Source organism: Dromaius novaehollandiae, chromosome 4, assembly GCF_036370855.1.
Source record: "Dromaius novaehollandiae isolate bDroNov1 chromosome 4, bDroNov1.hap1, whole genome shotgun sequence".
In the NCBI taxonomy this organism is placed as follows: domain Eukaryota; kingdom Metazoa; phylum Chordata; class Aves; order Casuariiformes; family Dromaiidae; genus Dromaius; species Dromaius novaehollandiae.
Window position 1 is genome coordinate 41461222 of NC_088101.1, and position 24766 is coordinate 41485987.

Sequence of the window (24766 nt, forward strand, 5' to 3'; positions counted from 1 at the left end):
TCCCCAAAGCGGCAACTGAAAGTGAGCAAGGTCGGAAGCCCTTGCGGTAAAAAACAGGAAAAAGCGTGTGACACCAGACGAAGAAAGTACTGCAGCTGTTCTTGTTTTGACGGGTTGCAGAAGAGCGGCCAGCCAACCACACGTGAACTTACTGACCTTTGTGCTGCGATAGTTTCTGTAATCATTGAAAAGCAGGGACGGGCTAAGGGCTGAGGAGGAGAGCTGGGGGGGTGGCCTATGCCGTGAGATAAGGTTACATATAAGGTGGCCGCAGCAGACTTGGGAACACCAGCGAGTATATGCCCAGGAGTGCTGCTCGGCGAGCTTGGATCCTGCAATCATGAGCGGGTGCCCCTTCATGGGGAACAAGTACCAGTGAGTCCCTCTTCTCTGTATTTCGCTTCCTAATGGCAATTTGAAAGATACAATGTTAAAGTTTAGAAGTTCAGAGAGGAATTAACAGTTAGCAAAAAATAGACAGCTGTCCGTTGCCGCCTAGCTGTCTAGATGGCTAAGGGAAAAGAGATTGGGCAGGGGATCTTCTGCGCACTGGTTATGTCATGCACTAGATTTAATGCTACCAGCTCTTGCTGTGAAAAGATGTATTATTTCAGATGTATTGTTTTTCTTTAGTGACTGCTTTAGAGGTTCAGCTTCTCAAAACACGACATTGTCTGAACTCTAGGTGCATCTGCTAGTAAAACAGCTGTTTTATTCGTAGTTATTTTATTTTATTACTTATCTATGTATTTACTTATTTTTCTTTTTAGATTAAATTTTAGCAAACTATCTTTGGAAGACGAGAAAGATGACAAGTCACAAGAAGGGCTAAATAAAGCAAGCAAGGGTGGACTTGTCTATGGAGACTATCTCCAAGTAAGTGTAAGGATTTGATTTTTAGTGCCCTGGTTCCTCTAAAGACAGGACATTTGACACTTCTCCTCCCCATCCGTCAGGGCCGGCAGCCAGCCAGCCGCTGTGGCAGCTCTCCGGTGCCCTTTCCCTACCTGAGCTCAGGGTGTGCTCATGAGCCACAGGGTCTCTCCCAGCTGAAATGGTTGCAGACGGACTGTGGGGTGGCTCCCCAAATTCTTGGAAAGCTGGATATTAGGGGGTTTGGCAGGGAATTACTTGAGGTGGCAAGCCTAAACTGCAAAATGGCGTACTGCAAAAGGCTCTCTTTGGTCAGACAATTAGCAGCTGGCAGTTTCTCCACACGTCAGCAGGTCATGTGCAAATTATTGCATGAAAGCCCAGAATATTCGACTGGAAAAATATCTTGCAGTGATCTGTGAAAAAAATGGAATTAAGAAATAAGTAAAAATAAGATGCCTTAAGTAATGAAAGAAGGGATTTCTTTTTTCTTTCTTTTTTTTTCTTTTTTTTTTTTTTTTTTTTTTTTGTGGCAGTACAAAGTGAAGTGAGTGGAATCACTCTGTGCTTGTGATCAGAAGAACTTGCTGACATACTATGTGGATTCTCTCAAAGATTTCTCTTAAAGCAACTACCAGATTGCAGAAGTTATTAGTGCCAGACCTGAAACAACTAGTACAGCTTGAGATCAGAGCTCTTGCATAGATGCGTTGTTACATGGCTACATAGAATTTTGCTATAGGATCTCTGTTTCATAGAAGATGATACCTGAATATATGATCTGGAGAATGTGCTGGATTTTTTCTTACTCTTTTTTCAGTAATTAAAAAAACCCTCAAAATAATTTTCTGGACTCTACTGCCTGAGGTATCTAAATGTCTCATTTTAGGCAGTCTCTTTTTTTTTTAATGAAAAAGTAAAAGAGACACTTGTGACCATTTAGTCTAACTTTTAATATAACCTGGAATATGAGGCCTATACTTTTTTATTTGTTTTTTATAATAATACTTCTAAATGCCAACTACTCTGTAGGAATACCATTGCTAATAGCAGAATTGAGAGCATTACCGAATAGTCTTATTTTTATTTTTAAGCTGAACAAAATATTGAATGCTCAAGAACTCCAGAGTGAAAAGAAAGGAAACAAAATCCATGATGAACATCTTTTTATTGTGACACATCAAGGTAAGTAAGTGGCTGGGAGGAGTCAAGTGGTGGTTGACTGTGGTTCTTGCCATGGGGAGTAATTTAGTGCTAAAACATTATTTGATGTAATAATAGTTTAGGTAAAGGATGTCATGCTTAAAAAGGAAGCATGTTTGTATATCAGCATCTTTTTATACACCAAAAGTGTAAATATAAGCTATTCATTTCAAATCAAAATGTAAGAATTGCATTTCATCAATGGTATGAAGAAAACCCAAAGTGATGTTGAAGTTAATGCTAACAATGCTTATTTTATTGTAGCTTATGAACTTTGGTTTAAGCAGATTCTATGGGAAATGGACTCTGTTCGGGTGATCTTTCAAAATGGCCACGTAAGTTAAGAACAAATATTCATTTTGGGAAAATCCAGCCCACTTTCTCCTGCCCCCTGCCTCCTGGCCTGACAGTTTGGGGTTTTACTAAAGCAACATGTGCATAAAAAAACCCACAACAACCACCAAAAAACCCCACTGAAATTTGGCTGAGTAGTTCCTATATCCTGATAGTACAGATGTTTGGACTGCAAAATTCTGTTTCCTCCTGACATCTACCTTTTACATAGATCACTCTCCAGGACCAATTTCACTGGCCAAAATACTCTCATACTCTCCTGCTAGTACTGGATAATTACAGATGCTAATTTCAGAATATTCTACTGAACAAATAGCACGCTCAGAGGCAAAACTGAAAAACAGAAGGCTAATGTGTATCTTAATGTTGAAATGTCACTTCTGTCTTTTTTCAAATATTTGCAATCTACATTCTATATACTGTTGACTGTAGCGGTAACCCCTTCCATCCAGTAGCTACTATATGAAAGAAAAACTCTTTTCAGGAATTGTGTATTTTTAAATCAAACATAATAGCAATAATCGAAATCACCATGTATGACCATATGAAAAAATGACAAGTATAACAGGAATATTTTGAGCATCTCTAAACATTTGTCCAAAGCTAAACACACCTCAAAACTATAAATAATGTAGGCAAACTCCTGATCTGATGCTGTATTGCAGAAGTTGGCTGACTGCACGTAATTTGAAAAATGCCTTGTGTGTTGAATAACATCCTGTGTGTGTGTGTTATGTGAGGAAAATTTGAAAGTAGAACATAAAAAGTAAGGACCCTTTCTATTAAAATGTTCAGTTAAAATGTTTTTTTTTTTATTCTCCTCAACATTCATATTTTTTGGCTTTCTAGTGCAACATGATATCAAAATATAACCAATCACAATCAATTCTTAAGTAGAATAATTTTTCATTATTTATTTCTGTGATAAATGAAACCTACCTTATGATTGGAATTTGAAATATCAATGTTAAGGTTAAGAACATAGTAAGATGATTAGGGAAATGGTTTTCATCCTTCATTTTTGTAGTTCGATATTTCTTGGTTGCGTGCACTGGTCTCGGAGAGAAATCTGATCCCATTAAAGTAAGTAGGAGTTTTAACAGCCTTTTCTGGAGGCCAAGTGTTCAACTTATCCTGAAGAGAACTGCCCTGTTTTCCATTTCATCTTTTCTATTTCCCACCAGATGCAGCTTTCTCTGTTTTCCTTTGCTTGCTAATGCACATCTCCATGAGCTTCTTTTCAGATGTGCTGTCCTGGTGTATCTCTCAGGTTATTCTGCTTCTCAGCTTTCTCCAGCTGCCTTATGACTTGTTCTTTCACTAATTACAATAGAAATGATTTCCGTTGAGAATTTAATTTCCTATGACATCTATGTCAGTCAAAAATGCAATAAAGAAAAGAAATCCTCCCATATATATGGCCCAGTTACAATGTATTAGCATTGACAGAAGAACAAATTTTGATATTTGAAAACTATAATTTCAGTTTTCAGTTAAAGACAGGGCTCTATATTCAATATGAGATTTTGCTGCTGCTATGGATTTCATGTGGAAAGCACTTGGAAACTACAGTGATGCACAACACTGAAAAGACCTTAAACAGGTAGAATGTAAATAGAACATCGTTTTCCATTTGGTTATGAGCCTTATTTTTTCTCAAGGTAAGAGATGAGAGGAACATGCTGAAGGTTATTACTCGAATGCACAGAATTTCAATGATTCTAAAATTACTTGTGGAACAGTTCTCAGTTTTGGAAACTATGACTGCACTGGACTTCTTTGATTTCAGGTAAATTCTTAATACTTCTCCACAGTAATCCATGAAAGAGTAATTGTCATCCTTAGAGTTAATTGTGAATTTAAGGCAGGACTTGCATGTGCCCTGGCAGCTTGAAATACCTGATCATTCAGCAAGATGAGAGCATTCTCGAAAGAGACAGACATAACATTAGAGTATGAGGATCAGCCAGGAAGCTGAGCTTGAGTGCAAGTCCAGCATACTCTGCAATCATGTGCAAGTTAATTTTTGATATTTATGCTTGATGCTTTAAAATATGATGAATCAAAATAATGGCAGAAACAACAGAAACTATTGTCTTCTGCTTGTGTCTCTGATCTGCCTGATTCCTGACTTTAATGCCATCCAGCCTCCCATCCACTTTGCATTGTTTTAATACCCTTTCCTTTCTTTCAATGTTCCCTAACTTAAAAGCACATGGAACTGTAATTTTGCTTCCACTGGAAGTTGCAACATCTATTTCTTCTACCCTTCCAATAGAGCAGGAGAAATAAATGGAAATATATCTATCATCTATTTTGAAAAATTCTTGCTTCTGCTTTTCAATATCATACTGTCAATAACATACCAATAAGCAATTATAAGACCAAATCAGTGATCTGTTTTCACCAAATCTTGTATCTTCAATGTAAAGTATATTACCTTTATTCAACAATGTGGGATTTCAGATTGCTTTTGTTAAACAGTTTTTTCCACACGGTCAACATGATTTAAGCCTGAAACAAACCCATTAATGAATCCCTCAAATAAAACCCTCTGTTTTTCTAGACGTTATTCTATTTCATAGATGGGAATTATTCTTAAGTGTAACAAGCCTATCTAAAATGCATTTATTCACATTTTAATGATGTGGAAATTTTCCTAATACCTGCTTGGAGTGAAGCTGTTTTTTCTGTTTAGAAAGGAAATGATACTCACTAAAGTCTCCTCCTGTACCACACACAAAAAAATGCTTTCTAAAAACACAATATAAATGTGGGTATGTGTCTGTGTGCAAACAAACAATACATAGGTAGAAAAAAATTACACAGTGTTTGCATTAAAATTGCTTTTATTTGTATTATCTTAATTGCGATCATACTACAGAAGTTCAGATATCTATCTGATGTTCTTCAAATGTGAGAAATGTAGTTTTTGCTTTTGTTAAGAATCAGAGAACGCCATCCCATAAAATAATATCCTTTTTATGTCCTTTTTTCCCCTCTTCTTCTATTCCCATAGGGACTACTTGAGCCCAGCCTCAGGTTTTCAGAGCCTGCAGTTTCGCTTGCTAGAAAACAAAATTGGTGTTCCCCAAAGCCTGAGAGTCCCCTATAACAGAAGGCATTATCGTGATAACTTCAAGGGGCAGGAATATGAACAACTGCTTAAATCAGAGCAAGAGCCAACACTACTGCAACTTGTGGAGGTAACAGTGTCTGTCCTGTGGCTTACCTTTTTTTTCCTTACTCCCAAGAATGTTCTTCATCGGTGTCAGTGACAAATTCTTTTCCCTTGAGAGAAGCAAGCAAGCTGTCAATCACCTCGTCAATCACAATTTGGATTCTTAGCAAATTTGATATTAAAGGGAGTCAGTCATCAGAAAACCAACAGCATTACTGATTTTTCATGACATTTGCTCTTGTCTGAAGAGAAAAGCCTAACTGAGTGTTAAACTAGTAAACTGCATTCTGGAACTCTACGATGTCTAAGAATATTTATGTACTGCTTCATTTCCATTGTTTTTCATGACCTTAAACTCTGTTTTAGAAGAAAACTTCTGAAATATTTCCACTGTTAGTGATGCTTACAGTTATTGGAGAAGTCCAACAAAGAAAAGCAAAATATGCTAACCCAGGAAGGAAAGGAGAAAAAGATGTTTATCTTATGTTCCATTTTCACTTACCTTGATTTTAGTCTGACAATGAATGACTCAAACACAGTAATTTGTCTAACAACTCCCTTGTCGTTTTCCTAACTAAATTTATGTAACTTTCTAAAGAATAATGCAATATAAGCCTCAACAGCAGCATCCACTATTAATTAGCCCTGTGACAAAATTACTCTCTATTCATTCATCTAATGACAGCTCTTATAGAATGTATATGGAGCTTTTGTAACTTTTCTTCCTTCGTAAAGACCTGATGTTCTTGAGGTTTCTTTCAGATGAGAAGGAGCTAAGTCAAATTATCTCTAAAGGGAGTCTGACCAGAAAGCTTCCTAAATTTTTTCTTCCTGATTTCATTCCTCTTACTATAAGGAAATCAAAGAGGAAGCCCTGATAATTGCCAAGTAAATTCGTGTTTTGTGTTATCACTTCCTTGTATTTTGAAGTAAGTTGATGACAGTGCTTGATCAGTATTCCCCCCTTCCAAAAAAAAACTAGTTGTTCCCTTAGATTGTTCTGTATCTTCCTCATGAGACTCATCTCTACATTTACCCCATTTATGTGGGATAAGCTTGTTTTCCTGTACCTATAAAGGGAATTGGTGTTAAAGATGCCGTTAGAATGAGACAGCTTTTGTCTTCCAACACTGGTCATTTAAGAATTACTTAGAACCTGTGGATATGTTTGCACGACATCGTTATACAGGTATAAATCTTGCATGTGGACACCCTTATTACAGTCATAAGCACCTATACAGGAAATTAAACTGGAACAACTGTAGCAATATGTTACTATAACTTGTAATTCTTTGGTAATTTATTTGCATTATTAATATTTGAATACATTATTATTGTTAAAGGCATGGCTGGAAAGAACTCCAGGACTTGAAGCAGAAGGATTTGATTTCTGGGGACAATTTGAAGTGAATGTTTTAAGAGGTCTAGAAGAGGAATTTGCCATGGTGCAGGTATATAATGTACTCCTGATATAGCTATAAGCAAAGACAGCTGGCAAGACCACATACTGACATTTAGTTTGCCATTTTAGACCAATCACAGTTCCTTAGTCACTTCACTTAATCTTCAGCAGCCTCTGTTTGCAAGAAGCAGAAAAAACTGCACATTTTTTTTCCAGGAAATCTGAATGAGTTTTTAATTTGACATCTAAGAATGTTTAAAGCGTGTGATACATGGATGATTTTAACTGCAAAAGGAAAAGGATTTTATCAGTGGAAGGTTTGAAATTGATTTTACCAAAACTAGGACTTCACTTTGATTGTTTGGATCTACACTTCAGAGTAAGACTCCACAAAGTTTGAGTCCATATGAACTATGGAAAGTCATGCAGCTTATCAACTGCTCATTTCTTTTTAATGATATATGGCAATTTACTGCCATGTGACTGTTTGAATTGCATTGGCAAACAAGCACAAAAAAAGTGTTCATTTTTAGAAGTAGGTGATTTAGCTATCCCAGCATATTGTAAGGCAGGTAGGTTTAAGTGCATGTTTAATGGAAAAAAATACTATAAAGTAAGAATTAATCAAGTTCCTGAGAACGTCTGTTTACAGCTTTCCAACCCCCCACCTATTTACAATTTGCTCTCTTCTGCACAAGGGGTGTTTCTTTTGCCTTGAAAATGAAGAAGTAAAATAATTAGACCTCAAACAAATGAAGGTTAGGTGTTCCTAAGGCCTACAGACATAAAGAAAAATGATACGCTGCACCTTTTTTTGAATATTCATTTATCTGAATTGTCTAACAGCTATTTAATTGTATATTTTTTTGTACATTTTGTCATAATTGTGTTTTGCAAAAGACAATGACTCATCTACCTTGTTTGAATATGCAGTCCTTACTTTGTAAGCTTGTACCTTAAATGTATTGATGATGGAAAGAAAAATTACATCATGGATCATTCAACAGCTTAATTTTCCCCTACTGAATTCTAAAAACTACTTTTGCTTTAAATATCAAAGGCCAAACCAGAGTCAGAAGAAAAAGATGACTTATTATCGGAACTCCAAAAACAAAAAGATGTACTTATTTCGTTATTTGATGAAAAACGCCATGAACATCTTCTTAGTAAAGGTAGAACATATTAATGTATGTTAATATACACTTCTTGTATTTTATATATGATACAGATATAATTATCACATGGTATCATTAAATTTGCAGAAAAATCAGCAACAAACTAAAGACACTTGTATTTTGCAGGAGAAAGAAGGCTGTCTTATAAAGCCCTGAAGGGTGCCCTAATGATCTACTTCTACAGGTAATGTTAGAAGATGTATCTTCAGTGTTCACTGGCAGCAGGAGAGGTAAAGGTTGAGGACATAATAGCAGACTTATTTAGGTTGGAATGGACCTTGGAAAGTTGCCTGTTCCAACTGTTCACTCAAGCCAGGGCCAGTACTTAGATCCAAGTTCAAAGTCAGCTGAGGCCACTCAGGGCAGTCAAGCTATAAGGGTCTTCCTAGGTGGAGGTCCCACAGCCTCTCCAGGCAGCCGCTTCTGGTGTTTGACATGTGTCCCACACTGAAACAACAAATGTCTCATGCAAACTGCACTACAGTGTCCTACAAAGATTTGGAATATTTTTCCAAGGCTGAGAGAAAAGGCACAGATTGAGACTTACGTGGCAGAAGCTTTTACTGGAATATCTCCTGGTATTCCACTACCAATTTAGAAAAAAATACAACTAAGTCAGTGTTACACATTGCTGAAGTGATACTTTGAGAAATATAGCACATCATTAACATGAGGTCTCTTTGTTTCTTTCTTTCTTTCATTTTCCAAGAGAAGAGCCTCGTTTCCAGGTTCCCTTTCAGCTTCTTACTGCTCTTATGGATATTGACGTACTCATGACCAAATGGAGATGTAAGTTTCTCACTTTTACTGTGATACTATCTCTTTAAGATCCAATCAACTGTTTTATTTCACCTTCTCTTACACTAGTTATACCCAGACTTTTAGAACTAAAATGAGTTCATCCTTCTCCTTTTTATTTCAAAAATGATTTTTTTGTACATTGGTGAAAAGATGGACACCTTTCTTTGGGGGTTAATAACAGTTTTATTTTCCAGTGCCCCCCAAAAATTCATGACTACATCTCTTCACATGCAAATATTCCTTCTGTTCCTTCCCTATCTAAGCATAAATGAATGCATTAACTCTGTATTAACAGATTATAATAATGTATAATAGTGTATTCATTCTGTACCAGCAGAATTAATCATTTTGTACCAACCAACCGAAAAGTGGCAGAATTAATTCTTGCCTTGCTGAAGACGTCATCTGTCTATGATCTTTAATATTTCAGTGATACACCTTGATATGACCAACCCTTTGCTTATATTTTAACATTGGCCATATGCCATGTCCTTGATTTGTATTCCTTAGATAACCATGTCTGCATGGTGCACAGAATGATTGGCAGCAAGGCTGGCACAGGAGGCTCATCAGGCTACCACTATCTGCGCTCAACAGTGAGGTAAGACTAATGCGACTCCCCTGCTTTTTGAAATAGCAGTTCACAGATATTGTAATGGTAAGAGACAGATTTCAAGTAGCTCACTGGGGGTTAGAGTGCTGGTTTTTCTCTTTTTAGACTCCTTTATTTCTTCCTCATCCTATCTGTTAGACATTTACCCATCAGTTGACGTATACAGATTCTAAGGCATTTGGGGTAAACCCCCCACCCTTTCAATCACTCATGTAAAGTGCCTTTTATAATTCTCAGTCAACAGATCTAGGCACCACTGTAACAGAAATAATATTAATACTGCATTATATAGCTTGTGTGCTATCCCTGCCAAGTTGAGTGACACAGGCTGAAAATGGAGTCCAGTCTACAATGTGACTGTTGACAGTTTCTTTATTCCTTAGCATGACCTCTAATTGTACAACTGATGGTACTACAATTGAGGTTTGAACATATTCTGAAACGTGATGTTAATTAATACTTTCTAGCTGTGCAGGCAACAATCAGAAACATGTTTCCTTCTGTTGCATAAAGCAGAAAAAGATTTTAAAGAAGGGAGGCAGTGGAAACATCCTCTCCTAATGGATGGTCTGGGCCTGAGCACAGACCATGTAAACCGGGTAGAACTTTTCAAACACAAAATTTGAGCATTCAGCTAGGTAGCCAGTTCAAAGTTCATAGTTAGAGCTACATCCTTAGTCCTGAACCACATGATGTCAAAGAGCACTGGAATATTTGAAATAACTTCCTCTACAAGACCTTCTCTTAAGGTTGTTTCCAAAGAGAAATAGTATGTAGTTAGTGAGTGACATGGCCATGGGCAACTATTCCCATCTCAAACATCAGAGTAGGGGTGGAATAGAAAGCAGATAGTTTGACTGAATTTAATTCAGATGGCCTAGGGCTAAAGGTTCAGTCTTTTCAGCAAGCCTTCTCCTTCATCCTTAATTTCAGATCAACATTCTTCCTAGATAAATTCTACTTTGTTCCTAGTACAAGAGTGGAAGGCTAGCAATTAGAGCCTACACAATCTGCATTTTCAGGAGAAAAATGCAAAAGCCTGCTGTGCCCTAGAAACTGTTAGGATTGGGCTTTTACTCTGGAAGAATGAGAAGAAAGGTGGTTAGTGCAGAAGGCTTATTAATAAGATCAAAGAGACAGAATGATTCCTGAGGATTTTGAAATTATGACCCTTCTATGCCAATACAGCAGTTTTGATTGTTCTGATTGTCTTTTTCAGTGACAGATACAAGGTGTTTGTGGATTTGTTCAATCTTTCAACATTTTTAGTGCCAAGACACTGGATACCAAAGATGAATCCAACTATTCATAAATTCCTTTATACAGCAGAATATTGTGACAGCTCCTATTTTAGCAGTGATGACTCAGATTAAAGTACCTTTCCAGGATGATTGCTCTGAAGAACTTCAGAACTATCACATTGACTGGTACTCTCTCTCAAATAGAGCAACTGTTCTTGTACAGTGGGGGTGTGTAAATATGTATTTATGTATGACAAATCTGTGAATAGTATAATCAGCTTATAGCAGAAAGTTAATTATTTGTAAAAAAATCTGTATTGCATTAGGCTATATCGAGGCTAAAATGACATCCCAATTGAACTCTCAATGGCCAATTTAACTCAGCATAAGCGTTAAAAACTGCTGGCGTCTTAAAGCCTTCATCTAGGGAAAGGAAGCAAATCAGACAATTACCATGATCATATCTTATTTGTACATATTTTTGTACTTGTTAGTTTGCCTAATGGCTGTTAGCAAATTAGTTCTTCTAGTTTAGGATGTAATTAGTCTTAACAGCTTCAGAAAAACATTAGTATCTGAGCCTTAGTGGAATTTCAGAAGGAATTCTGGGGTAAGATTTTCAAAAGCAAGATTTTAGAAAAATCTTCAGTCTTGAGTCTATGGAAACTGAAGCCCCCTTTTTTATATAAATTAGGAATCATTTTTATGTGTGTTGTTACACACGAATAGAAATCTCAGTAAAAATACTTACTGTTAAGAATAGTAGATAACTGCAGTACCTCATTTTGCACTTCAAATAAAGCAGTATTAAAGCTCTTCTTTTGTTGTCTTCTTCTAAAGCAAGCATAATGTTCAAACAATATGACAGATGTTTAAAGTTTTTTAATTCAAAATATCATTGCAACAAGAGCACAATTAATATATAGTAAGACCGAGGCAAATTTGGCCAGAGAGTATTGCTAGAGCTGTGTCTGCTTCTCATTAGACAGACACTTGTCTTTCTAAATGCTTCCCTTGGAACTACCAGAAATTAAGGCATACAGAGCATGTCTGAGTTGTTCTGTATCTTAGTGTAAACACTTATGCCTGATAAAATCACCTCAAAAATTGTTAACATAGGTAGAACTTCTGTGTTTGATACTACTATAACGTTATGCTTATCTGTGCTGATTTGTAACTTCAGCTATTGACTTCCAGTTAGTACAGTGTGCTACTCATTGTTTATGAACTATTAAGGGAAGGTCATATTAGAGAATATGTACATATACTTCTCCTTTCGCTAATCTGAAGTTTTCAGCCAGTAAAATTCAGTCAGTAGCTGAACTGCCTGAAGTAGAAATATATAATATTTTAAATGAAAGAATGACTGATTGCTAACAAGGAGAAGTGGAAAGACTAAAATGACAACACTTACAATGAAGAATTACGAATATTCATTGCATTTGTCATAAGATTATTATACACAAAACTATTAACATGGTATCACAAGTGAGTGCAAAAATTACAAACTTTTCATTACTTTTCATAATAGTGCTTCATAAAGGATACAGTGGACTAGAAGGCATTCTAGCTGAAAAATTCAGGGCATTTTAGAATTGCATGTTTAGCTCTGAGTTCTATTTGTATTTGCCTGCAATTGCATTTTTACAGATCAGCAAAGCTGGAACCACTTTTTGTTTCCCAACAAGTCCCTCCAGTCAGTACAGGTTCAAGAATATAGTTAAACAGTTTTGTAGGGAAATTCAGCATCCACTCTATATGGAGTATTCTATGACTACTGCCTTTTTAAAGGTGGCAAACATAAATTAACAGTCCCCTCCCCCCCTGCCAAAACCTTTTCTGTAATAAAATAAATAAATTTCTGAATTTGCACTTTGCAATTGGCTTCAGTGTTAGCATGAAGTAAAGAGAGAAAGCATGGAACTGACACAGCTCTCAAAGCACAGAACAGCTGATTTGCACATGTCCTGTTAGGATACACGATATACCTTCATGTCAAGCCACTAGTAAAACTGCCTGTTTGTCTAAATGCAACTTACTTAACAGTTACTTCTTGCTTTTTTATGCATCTAACAAACTAGGTTTAGAAAACTCAGATACTTCAGGCACTTTCCAAAACTTATGTTCTTCAGAGCAGGGAATATAAGTTATATTTACCCAAGAAAGGTCAAAGACTGAAATGGAAGGACAGCAGCAATACAGACACTGGTTGCCTGGAAACAACTTTGACTCTACATCTCCCTCCTTTATTCCTCTAGCTTTAGAAAATAAGTACTGTTCTACAAAAAGGAAGACGACAAAATGCATGTGTCTGTCAGAGGTGCCAGAAAAGCCAAAACAGACATCAAAGCATAACAGAGTATTTTCTTCTAACCCTCCAACCTCCCCAAAATAAAAGCAGACTTAATCATGGTTATTCTCACATTCAAAGCATTTCAGTTATACTCTGTCATACTGTTGATTTCTTGATTCAAATTCCACATCATCTGTCATCACTACATTCCTTGTCAGAAGATTTCTTATGGAGTGGATTTTTTAGCATTCAACACCTTCTGGATAGAGTTCAGATTCACAGTTTCAGTCCATTTTTGTAACTTCCTTTTTCCTCACTCTGCAGTCAACACTCAGCCCTCTCATTCCAGGGAAGATTTGATACGCAACACACATTCCAGATAAAAACATTTTTAAATACCCTGGCCAAGCCATATCTGCCCAAAAGAGAAAATTCCCTGTACAGTAGTTTCTTACTTTAGGAAATGCTGCTTTGAAGGAAAGTCTTCACATGCAGTATACGCCAAACTATTAACCAAATAATAATTGTGGTCTTTGGCCAATAAATGTCAAACAAACACTGATGAAACTGTATCCGCTATACCTACAAATGAAACGAAAAAATTTTTGAATAAATACTGGAAACAGAGCTGCATCAAACTAGACTTGACAGAAATAAGTTTTCAGAATTTGTATACTATTCCCCCTCTCCTCCACGTCATGACAATAGGTGAACTAAAAGGGAAAAAAAGAATTCAGAGGCCCTTTTATTTCTTTGTTGACTGACACTGTTTATAACTGAGCTCTAGTCACCTCTCTTCTCTGCTTTCATGTTCAGAATTTTAGGACTTGAGGATTCAGCCATTAGTGCAATATGGGTGCTGAATCTAAGCCTTAAAATCATCTTCCTTTTTAATTAGATACACCATCACATTCAGTTCGCTAGTGGTAAACTAACGGACAACATGAAGCTATGAAGGTTTGTAAGATCACCAAGAGACTAGAGAAGACAGTTTCTTTTACAAGAGACATTTTAAAAACACTCATATACACACAAATGAACCGAGCATGAATAAAATTGTAGTTACTCTGTGTGTAAGTCTTGTAGGATTGTTGTACTCCTCCAAGTACTAAGAGCAAAGTCTGACTACAGCTTGTGAAGGTATCAAAGGGTGATGGCTCTCAACCTCAACAGTAACATAGTGCTCCTAAAGGGGAAAACATTACCTGTCGCGGAAGGGGAATAACTACTAATCTTTACTGGCTGCTCCTGTGTAGCACACAACAGAAAAAGTGAAAGATCTTGCTTTTTGAGCAAATGACTTTGAAAATAATGAAGCTGTTCTTCCTGACCACCTCTGCAATTGACTTGCTTTAATTACCACTACTGCTAAATCTCTGTTTCCAGTTAGTTTGTTTACATAACCATAAATGTGAATAAAAGTTTCAGCAACATTGAACAGCTATGACTGGGCTGTATTGGCTCTAATCATGTTGTCCTGAACTTAACTGAGTGCAGACTGGCTGCAAACTGAATATTATCTATTCTTATTTGAAGATGATTTACATCATCTTACACCTTTCACAATGGCTGTGAAAGGTACTGTGAAACATACACAAGATGCAGGTTTTTCTAATGGAAGGTAAAGCCAGTAAGAGACCTATAGCATTTGTCTAACAGGAAAGAATTCAAAGGATGTGCAACACTTACAGCTTAGCAGTCCAATCCCAGCAATTAGGCTCAGCAACCTTTGCCTGTGAACAGGGGCTTTACCTGCCTGACTTCTATAACCAGCGACTTAGCAGAAACTGGGTTGTTAAGTATTGTTATGCTTTATACAGCTCTACCTTTTGTATAGTGTTTTACAATCATTCAACTATATGGCTTAGTTCAACTAGGAAATGATTTATTTTTCCACCTGGACTCATCTAACCCTCTTTTAAAATACAAAAGGGATTTCTATTTTCTCTGAGGCGCCCCCCTTATATTGCTTTACCTTTATAGAGTATCCCAGTATATGGTCTTTACCGCTCACATTATTTGTCAGACTTACCACAGACATTGCTGCCTATCTTAACACGAACATAGCCATCTATTCCCCACGTACGTCCCCAAGAGTTCTGTACAATCCAGTAAGGGATGCTACCTGGAAAAGACATTTTCATAAAACATGAGACGACATGAGATTTGAGAAGCATAAAAAGCTTCTAACACTCTACAGAGTTACTCACTGTTTTAATGTCTCATGGCTTTTACTGGTTTGATGACAAAGTACAATAAAATCTACTATTGTTCACACAGAGGATGGAGCTAATATTCCAGTGCTAAAGAGACTCGACATGTTATCTGCTAGGGTAAAGATATATATACACCTGTGTCCTTGTCTTTACCAGTGCCATGAAGTCCCACAAAACTAGAGGAGGATGGAGAGGAAAACAGTTTCTCTCCTGGGATCAGATTGCACTTTCAGAACTGAGGTGGCAGAACATACAGTTGAAGCGTTATGGCTTTTAATCACCTGCACCACAGGAGGCAAGTTGCAAGTAAGAGAACAAACACAAAACCTACTGGGTGGAAGTTTAGTTGCTCAAAACGTACCTGTTCTGTCAAAACCAGTGATAAGAACAGCATGATTTGCTTTTCCACTGGAGCAGTGATACTGTATGATTCCACCAAGATAATCCTGCCAGCTCACTGCATCTACTGTTACTGCCAAAGGGCCCCTGTTGACAAGCATCCGCATCATTTCCTCTTCCTGGCCACTAGAAGGGAGTGTGTGATAATGCAAAGTTACTTCAGTCAGCATGCTAAAGCAATTTGAGAGGTGGTGGTCTGCTCGTTATATGTGATTTAAGAATCAAATAATTAAACTCTTTCCTGTGAGTTCTATGCACCATGTATTCAAGAAATATCTATTTTATACATTACAACTCATTAAAATAGGGCACACAGGTTAAGCAAAAGGTGCAGATCCACAGATATGATGCTATTAAAATGAATCAGGTTTCTGGGTCCAGTCACAGGGCAACAGTCAATACCATCTACATTTTATACATCACTTTTCTCAAAAAAATAGCTTTTGAGAAATGATTTGTCTATATCATTTCCCACTAGTTTTTCAAACACAGAAAGGTAACTTTAATTTAATATACAATAGTACACTAAAATATGTATCCCAACATATTAACAAACACAGGACATACGATAGACAATTACCACTATTAAACATTTACCATTAGCATCCTCATACAGCTTTATTTATAAAACAGTAGAACATGAAACTTCTGTCACTGCATGATATCTGTAATACCTACACTTGGCATATACAGAATGGCAAAGCTGTAACTGATGTTAGTTATTTGTAACCGGCAGCAATTCACATCCTAATGTGATTAAATTATATATATTAATAATTATACAATTAAATTATATAATTAAAATATCTCGGCTTGCAGTTCAGTATGTAGCTGTATTGTACCAACAAAAATTAGAAACAAACTTAGTCAATACAAAAGCCTAAAAAGCTGGAATTTGTCTTTACAAAATTCAATTGATAGCACTGTTTCCTAAGTCATGGACTTGAAGAGGACGGGGCTGTGTAAATGGTTAAGTGCTCAAGTAACTGAACACTTGCTAAATTTTTCAACAAATTCTAATTCTAAGTGGTAGGATTTGTTGTTTCTGATGCTTAAGTAATGTAATGTTCACTTAACATATACTTCAAACTGTAACTAATTCAAGGATCAAATTTTAAAATAGTCAATTTAAAAGACCTAATTTCAAGACACTGACTTAAGCTTTCTAATTCAAACAGGTTTAGTGTCCCACAAATTGTTAGTTGTAGTAGTACATGACACATCCAGCCACATTACAAGAAAAAAAAAAAGATTGATTTATTTAAGAAAGCATGTCTTTTCATTTCTGAAAGCTTTTTCTAAAACCGGAAACAAACATAGTGAAAAGATCCACATGAAGAGAAAAGGTTCCACGTCGCTAAATTGTTTAGAGAGTCTCTGAATACTCATACTGTTTAAGTCTGGACAATAAAATTAAAGTGCCTAGAAAGAAGGGGCCTAACCACTAACTACATGGAAAGCCTATGCTCTCAATTTTGTTACTTTGAGATACAATTACTCTGCAAAATTCTCTATTTAAAGATTGGCTTGGGATGCATTTTTCTCAAGAACTCAGGAAGGTTTATTAAACTGTGTTCAGCTGATGGCAACGCAAGACTAATCTTATATTCTCCCATCTTCAAAACAAAATACTAGTTTTAAAGTGTGTTTATGTGCATGAAAGTACAATAATAATAATGATTAAAATAAAACTATGATTATTGGTATTACAAGACTGAAGGACCTTTTATGTAATTGTATAAACATGCCAATGTTTAACCAAATAACAAAATCAGCACAGCTCCATCAGAATATTCTCTGCTTTTAATCACCCATGTGAAACTCCACAGAGAGAGGGCAGAGGATCCCAATCATTAGCAAGGAGCCATTTTCAATGCATGACCATGTATGCTGAGGACAGTTACTTCCTGTAAGTTATTGACATTTGTGAAGAGTAGGGATTTCCTTGAGAAGCTTTTACACTGACAAAGGGTGACAGGGACTGACTGGTAATCGTTTTTTCCAATACAAGCACTAAGGGCATGAAATGAAACTAGAACAGAAAGCGATGACTCTTCCTCCTGCATGTGACTGAGTTGTGACATTCTTTGCTATAGGATGATGTAGACACTACAAGTTTCTACAGCACCAAAGGGTGTCTGAAAAAGTCCAGAAAAAGAGAAATCCATTGAGGGATATGGAATACACATAGGGCACTTCTGCCTCAGAAAGGCTTACAGACACAGATGTTTGGAGGCTGGAAGAGCACTCAGGGGAAGCTTCGTAGATACCTGGCCTGTTCTTTACTCTCAACTCCAGCAGCAGCCAAAAGTGGATGCTGAAGAACCAGAGTACTAGGCTGAATGTGTCATGCTTTGATTTGACCCAATACAAGCTGCTTCTCCAGGACTCCCACTTCCCACCCTCACAATTCTCTGTGGATATATCTATCAGTAGAATTGCAAAATGGCAAAAAGTTTCTAAATTGTGCCGTTGAAATAATTTTAAAAAATTACAGGGAGTTAAGTAGGTAATCCAGCTTACAAAAATGCCAAACACTGGGAAGAAAAGGGAGCAAAAATCATGCTGCTCATGTAGGTATTTATGCATTCAAAGTCAAATAGTTTTTCCAAGTTTTTGCAACCATCAGCTGAAATTTCAGAACATTTTAAGTGGGAAGAATATAAACATCTTAAAACTAACAATGGCCATGATTCTAGGGTTATAAGTCCTCAGAGAAGAAGAATGACTTTGTTTTTTGGGTTTTTTTTGGTTTTTTGTTTTTTTTAAGATAACTACCTCCATTTTAATCTCATCTAAAAAATTCATTTTAACAAAAACTTCCAGTGTGCTACAGTTGTTGATGTTACAGCAATTAAAAGAATATTCCAAGCTGAGATTTTGATCTTTGAGACCAAAAAAAAAAACCAATTATCAACTAGAAATATAGGTAATTTTTTTTTTTAAAAAAAACAAAGACTATTTCTTGGCAATTAAGCTCTAGTTAAGTCTAGAGCAATTGACATTGCATGACAAAAGTCAAAGCAAATGTGAACAGCCTGATGCTTCAGTGCACTGAACTTTCGGTCAACTTAAGGAAGAGCAGTAACATGCAGGGCCCAAAAAACTGTCTCAGTTATCATTATTGCAAAGGCTGTCTTAAGGGGTAGCATCTGCCAATTGTCTATAGAACCATATAAATTTATATCTTGAATATCAACAAAATGCCAGTACATATTACTGTTACTTGCAACTTTGTTGAGCTTCTGCAGAAAAAGAGAAGAAAGGATTATAACACACTATCCTTCAGATAATAAGGAGGTTCTTTGCATTTTTCACAAGTCAAAGAGCATGCTCCTTCTGACTTTTAAGTATGTCCTAATAAAATTTTATTAGAAGTATACACCATAATTAAAAGTAGTCCGGGAATGTTTACAAAGAAGTCAGACTGGCATAAATAACAAAAGCTGTGAAGACCTGATAGCATGGTTGACTGGATTCATTGCAGCAAGCCATAACTATCAAAATTTTATATATTAATTTTTATCCAGTACATAGCTACAGAACTGATACCATCAATAACTTCATAACCTTTGGCTGGTCAACGCACTATTGGCTCTGGCTTACCCCACAGCTAGTGAACACAGAAGTACAGCAAATAAAAAGAATCAATAATAGTTACCTGAAGTCATATGCAGCAAATCCCGTTATTGAAACTCCAAAATCTGAGCGATGAAAATAATGGCACAATCCTGTCTGAGCTTTAAAACTGTATTCGGAATCTCTCACAAGCTTTACTTTTGTCTGCAAGAAGATAAATGAATGAGAATTTAATGCATTTGGCTTTAGCACTATGCTGATCAAAACAGGCTTTGAAATCAACTGTGAAACTCCTACAAAATTCAATGTGTTCCTAGTGAAATTAGTGGTAAGAATGACATGTCTAGAAACAAAATATTTACTATCTTCAGTTTCCCCGATTTGCTGAGAAAGTTTCAGAAAGGACTCAGAATTATTTAAATAAAAAACAAAATTAAAGGAAGTATCACTGATCTGAACTAGTCTCAAGATGATCTCCTAGCACTGTAAAATTTAAAATGACAGACTATGCATTCATTTTATGAATGACCATTCATTCTCTCTAAATGATGCTCCCCTACAAAGTTATCCTCTCCTCAGGACAGTTCGAGAACCACAAAAATCCCAAGAACAATTACATGAAAAATGAAATCCAATTCTGCTATAAACATCAAATCCTCGTAACTGTATTAAGGTTGCCAAGGTTTAAAGTCCAGCTACTAAGTCATTTTATCAACCTTCTGTACAACTTTTGTCTTGTGCAGTACAGTATCTTTGTGACAATGTCCCCTCTGGCCTAATCCATTTGTAGTCCTGCTGCTGCTGAGCAAAAGGGAATTCTGCTTTGGAAGAATGCAGATAAACATCCTCTTTTTTAAATGAAAAACAAAACACATTAATTAGACTGTTATTAACTGGGGTTATATGAATCTTCGGGGTAGGATTACAGATTTCCTTAAAAAGGATAATAAGCCTCTTTTTTTTTAAGATCAAAAAGCGTAGGGGATTCTTTTTATTCTTATGACTCAAACCATCCTCCTAAAGAAGAATATTTTCTATTTCAAAAGATATTAAAATATTCCCAGTTAGATGCATTATTAATTCCATTCTAAAAATGCAAAATTTGTAAGTGTTAGCTAAAACTACAGTAGGATTTGTTTTTGAAATTATGTCTGCATTTTGATTGTTTCAGGGTGCAAGTGAAAAGAAGACAAACAAAATCAATTTTATTCTGAGGTTCCCCAAGCATTTGCTGAACAAATTCACTCTGGATTCCACACTAAAAAAAAATATATGTTTTAAATCAGATGTGCTGTAAAGTGTACATCCCCTCCCGGTTACGTGTCCCCCCACCCCGTTCAAAAAAAAAAAAAAAAAAAAAAATTGTAGTCTGGAAGCTAAGGAAGGGCTCAACATTTACAAAAAGTTTCAAACCTGGTTCAGCCAGCTCAAAGCACTAATAGTGGATCCACCGCTGCAGCCATAATTATTGTATGAACAGTCAATAACCTGCTGTACACTGAGTTCTTCCAGATTATTTCCTTTAATTGCATAGGCAGACTCTATACCACCCACAACACTGAAAGCCCAGCAGCCTCCACACTGGTGCAGAAAAAAGGGGGAAAGGGGAGAAATGGTAAGTCAGCTTTGGTTTTGAAACACAGTATTAAAAAGAAAAAAAGTCAAAAAGATCCTCTAATGCTCTTTATTTACTACCTCATACTTGAACTTTGTTTTTAAGGCAATAATATAGACATTGAATTGGTCATTTAAAATACTGAACTATTTTTTTCCTGTACTACTTTGTGAAAACTAGAAATGTATTATGGATGTCTTATTTTAAGGTTTCCTTCCTGACTCATTTTTACTGTAATAAAAACAGCCCTTGAAGTTAGGACTGAGGATGGTTTTTATCATGAGATACGCATTTTCTTAAGAAAAGATTGAGGCTGAGGATGAAACTACTTTTTAACCACAATAGTCAACAACGTTTCGGAAAGCATGCTCTTAAACACCTCTACAATTTTCAACAGTTTGAAGAATTTAATAGAAATATATTATAGTTTGAGAAGCAATAAGATGAAATTAAACATAACAAAAATTCTTAGATGATGACAGAATCTATGTTGCACTTCTCAGATCTTTAAATTGGGGCATTTAACAAAGAAAGAGTTTATTCCCATGAGAGGTCCAGGTTACACTATGCAGCACAAAGGAAAGATATCAGGCATTAACAGCTCATCTGTTTCTTACTCTACTAACATGTAACCACATACATAGTTTATAATTGCATAATTTCTCAGTGCACAACAACTTTTACCTCTTACGCTTTTAAGTGTAATCTCACTCTGCATAAGATGCTGGTTGACCGTGTACGAAGGTACACGGTCAACCAGGCATACTTGTACCAGTGCCCCAAGGAGTCCTGAGGCTGTGCTGGCCCCTTCCAAAACCTTCAGTCTGCTTTACAACTTACTTGCTGGAACTGTGTCTGAGCAGTGTTTGGGAACCAGGAAAGGAAAATGTCAGGACTTACTGTTTGCTGATTTCTCACTTCTGCAATGACTTTCTTGTCCCTCCAGTCAAACTTCTTTGGCAAAGGTTTTTCCTCCCCCTTTGGCACTTTTATGTATCTGGGAAGTTTGTGAGGTATGCTTCTTAAGTAAATAGCTAAACACAGAATACAGACATCTATAAATCTACTAACTTAAAAAATTAACAATGCTTATTAGAAGCCAGAAAGGTAAATTTGATCCATACGTACAATCACAAGATTACATCTCGTTCTCAAACACATAGAGAAATTCAAATATTTTAAAATAATAATTATACTCTAGAATGACTTTAAATATTCCTACGGTGACAGAAAGAACAGAAATATTCCACATTGAAGTGTGAGTACAGGCTTTCAAGACTCATTAAAACTGATCAAAAAACCTGTAACTACTCCATAAAGCAAGTTTCATTTATAAATTTTCAGAATATTTTACTTACTAGAAAAGTATCCCTTTATATTTTTCCCTTTTCCCCTGACTAAAAAAGAGAATTATTTAAAGAATGCTATTTAATTATTTTAAATTAAAAAAACCATGGAATCTCCATGATGAATATGGCATGTAACAAGAGACTTGAATTGCAAGAAAGGAAGATCAGGTTAGGTATCAGACAAATGTTCTTAGCAAAAATAGTGAAGCTTGGAAGATTGCTCCTGAAGGTCATAGCCATCATTGTACAGCTTTAGATCTCCCAGCATCTGTGGGGTTGCAGTTGATTTTCTCTTGGGAAAGGCAAAATGAACAGAATCTGTTGAGTACTTTCCAGCTCTAAAACTGTTGTAATGAAAGAAGGCTTTAAGGCCCAGTGAGAAGAACGAAAGAATGAACAGTTTGCTTGCTAAATCAAATTCAGGCTCTGGGAAATTCAACCTCGCAAAGCCAGAAGAAAATGAAGAGGACTGTTGTGTCCTTCAGAGTACTTGCAGTTTGGTACCACATGTTGTAAATTAGCTGATTATTAGCACTGGAAGAATCTGTAAGTGTGACAGATAAGAGGTTCTGGGACAGAATAACAAAAGCTGTAGAAAAGATATTAGCAGCAGCCAAAAGAAAGGTACCTTTGAACTCTTCAGGAAACAGGTGAGAAAACTGATTTATTCCATAGAAAGCAGATGCATTATCATTTGCTGATGAATTCATCAGTCTAATTCTTTTAGCACTTTCCTGAAGAAAAAGAAAACATTACGGACAGCATTAAGTTAGCAGCAGTGACAAAACAGAAGAGGAAAAGGAGAGGTGACCAACAGTAAACATGAAGTTAGACAACAAGGTAGCTGTTCCTAGGTTTGCCCCAAATTCATCCTGAATTACCACCAAAGAAATATGAAAGTCATTAGACTAATTTCAACTCCAAGAAAGATCCTGGAAAAGAATTTATTTGTAAGGACATGGAAGGCAAGAAATCACTACAAAACAGACAAAATAAGTGAGTCAAGAACAAGTTGTGTCAAACCCATCTGATGCCCTTCTTTGGCAGCATAACAAGCCTTGTGGTTCACAGATACGGAAAAATATCTTGTCTTCAGATAAGAGTTAACCCTGTCTCACTTTATGTTCTTATAAAGCAAGAGATCAGCGTAAGGGCCTGCAGACTTTGCAAAACCTCCCTTCTCGCCAGCGTCAGCGCAACGTCCCCTCGGTCCAAGGCTGACACCTCGCGTCGGAAACAGAGAAGGAAAAAACAAAACAAAACAAAACACAACACACCACCTTCAACCCCGCCTCCCCCCCCCCCAAAGTTTAGGGAGGCCTTTTCCCCCACCCCCGTCTCAGCCTCTTCCCCCACCCCCGTCTCAGCCCGACCCCGGCAGCCCCGCGGTCAGCGCGGCGGCTCGGCTCGCTGGGCAGAGCGGACCGCGAGCGAGGGGTGGGCAGGGAAACCTACCCGCAGCGCCGCCGCCGCCGCCGCCTCTCTCTCCTGGCCGCCGCCCTCATGGCCGGGCTGGGTGCCCGCGCCCGCCCGCAGCAGGCAGCAGACGAGGGCCAGCGCCAGCGACCCCATCGACCGCCCAGGTCGGGCGGAGGCGCCCGCTGCCCGCCGGCTGCCGGTTGCTGGCTGCGGCCCCGCCCCGCCGTCATGTCATGGCGGGGGCGGGGCCTCGTGGGGACTCAGCCCGCCCTTTTCCTTCTCCCCCCCCCATTTCCCCCTCTTTTGGACACCTCTTTTGCTTCCAGCCTCCCCTCGGAGGCGGCTCCCCCTTGCCTGTACAGCGGGTTACGCGGCGGGCCGGCACCCCGGCGGCAGGGCCGTGACATGGCGGCCGCCCCCCTGCGGCGGGGTCTCCCGCGCCGCCTCGGAGGGGCCGTCGGGGCCCTTGGTGGTGGGTGTCGTGTGGCGTGTGGCGTTGGCTGCGTTTCGGGCTGCCCGGCAGCGCGTGACAACCGCCGCCGCCCGCGCGGGGCTGGGCTGCCGGGCGCCCGTGGTTTACACGCGGGTGTTGGGGAGTGGGACACGCGTTGTGCTGAGGGAGCCAGGCGGCCGGCTTGCCCCGTGTCCGCGGCGGCAGCTGCAGCCTTCAGAGCTGAAAGCAGGCTGAAAGGGTTGTTCAGGGATCAGTTAAATATGATGTTAAAAATTAATGCCAGACCTTCTCTGAGAGGAAAACTAGTTGGCATGTGTAAAGCGGACTGTTAGGGAAGAGAAGACGTTATTTCCTTGGGATGGCAGAAGGCTTCAGCCTTTGGCATGAGAAGATGTTAGTGAGGAGAGAAGAGCTCTAGTGTGCCCCAGGCCAAGGTGTGCGCAGCCCGGTGTGCGGTGCGGTTAGGGCACATGGAAGAAGGGCCTCTTTGAAAGAAACCTCCCCAGAAAACCATTTCAAAACCACGTCCTGCAGAGAGTTGCATACCTGCTTGACTGCCCACGCTTAGGGTAGCTCCTTCGATGGCCTAGAGGCTGTTC

General features: G+C 37.9%; 2 protein-coding genes across 2 annotated transcripts; one reads left to right on the forward strand and one right to left on the reverse strand.

Annotated features, from left to right (window-relative positions):
* Positions 1-223: 223 nt before the first annotated feature.
* TDO2 (tryptophan 2,3-dioxygenase) lies at positions 224-12927 on the forward strand. The gene is made up of 12 exons (XM_026120171.2): positions 224-375; positions 771-876; positions 1968-2058; positions 2341-2411; positions 4092-4219; positions 5450-5636; positions 6955-7062; positions 8074-8185; positions 8315-8372; positions 8898-8977; positions 9500-9590; positions 10822-12927. Exons 1-12 carry the CDS (start codon positions 341-343, stop codon positions 10973-10975), a joined length of 1221 nt encoding a protein of 406 aa, XP_025975956.1. The 5' UTR covers positions 224-340; the 3' UTR covers positions 10976-12927.
* CTSO (cathepsin O) lies at positions 11711-23959 on the reverse strand. The gene is made up of 8 exons (XM_026120172.2): positions 23750-23959; positions 22923-23028; positions 21846-21979; positions 20744-20911; positions 19413-19534; positions 15714-15877; positions 15169-15261; positions 11711-13718 (listed from the first exon to the last, which is right to left on the reverse strand). Exons 1-8 carry the CDS (start codon positions 23864-23866, stop codon positions 13684-13686), a joined length of 939 nt encoding a protein of 312 aa, XP_025975957.1. The 5' UTR covers positions 23867-23959; the 3' UTR covers positions 11711-13683.
* Positions 23960-24766: the final 807 nt, after the last annotated feature.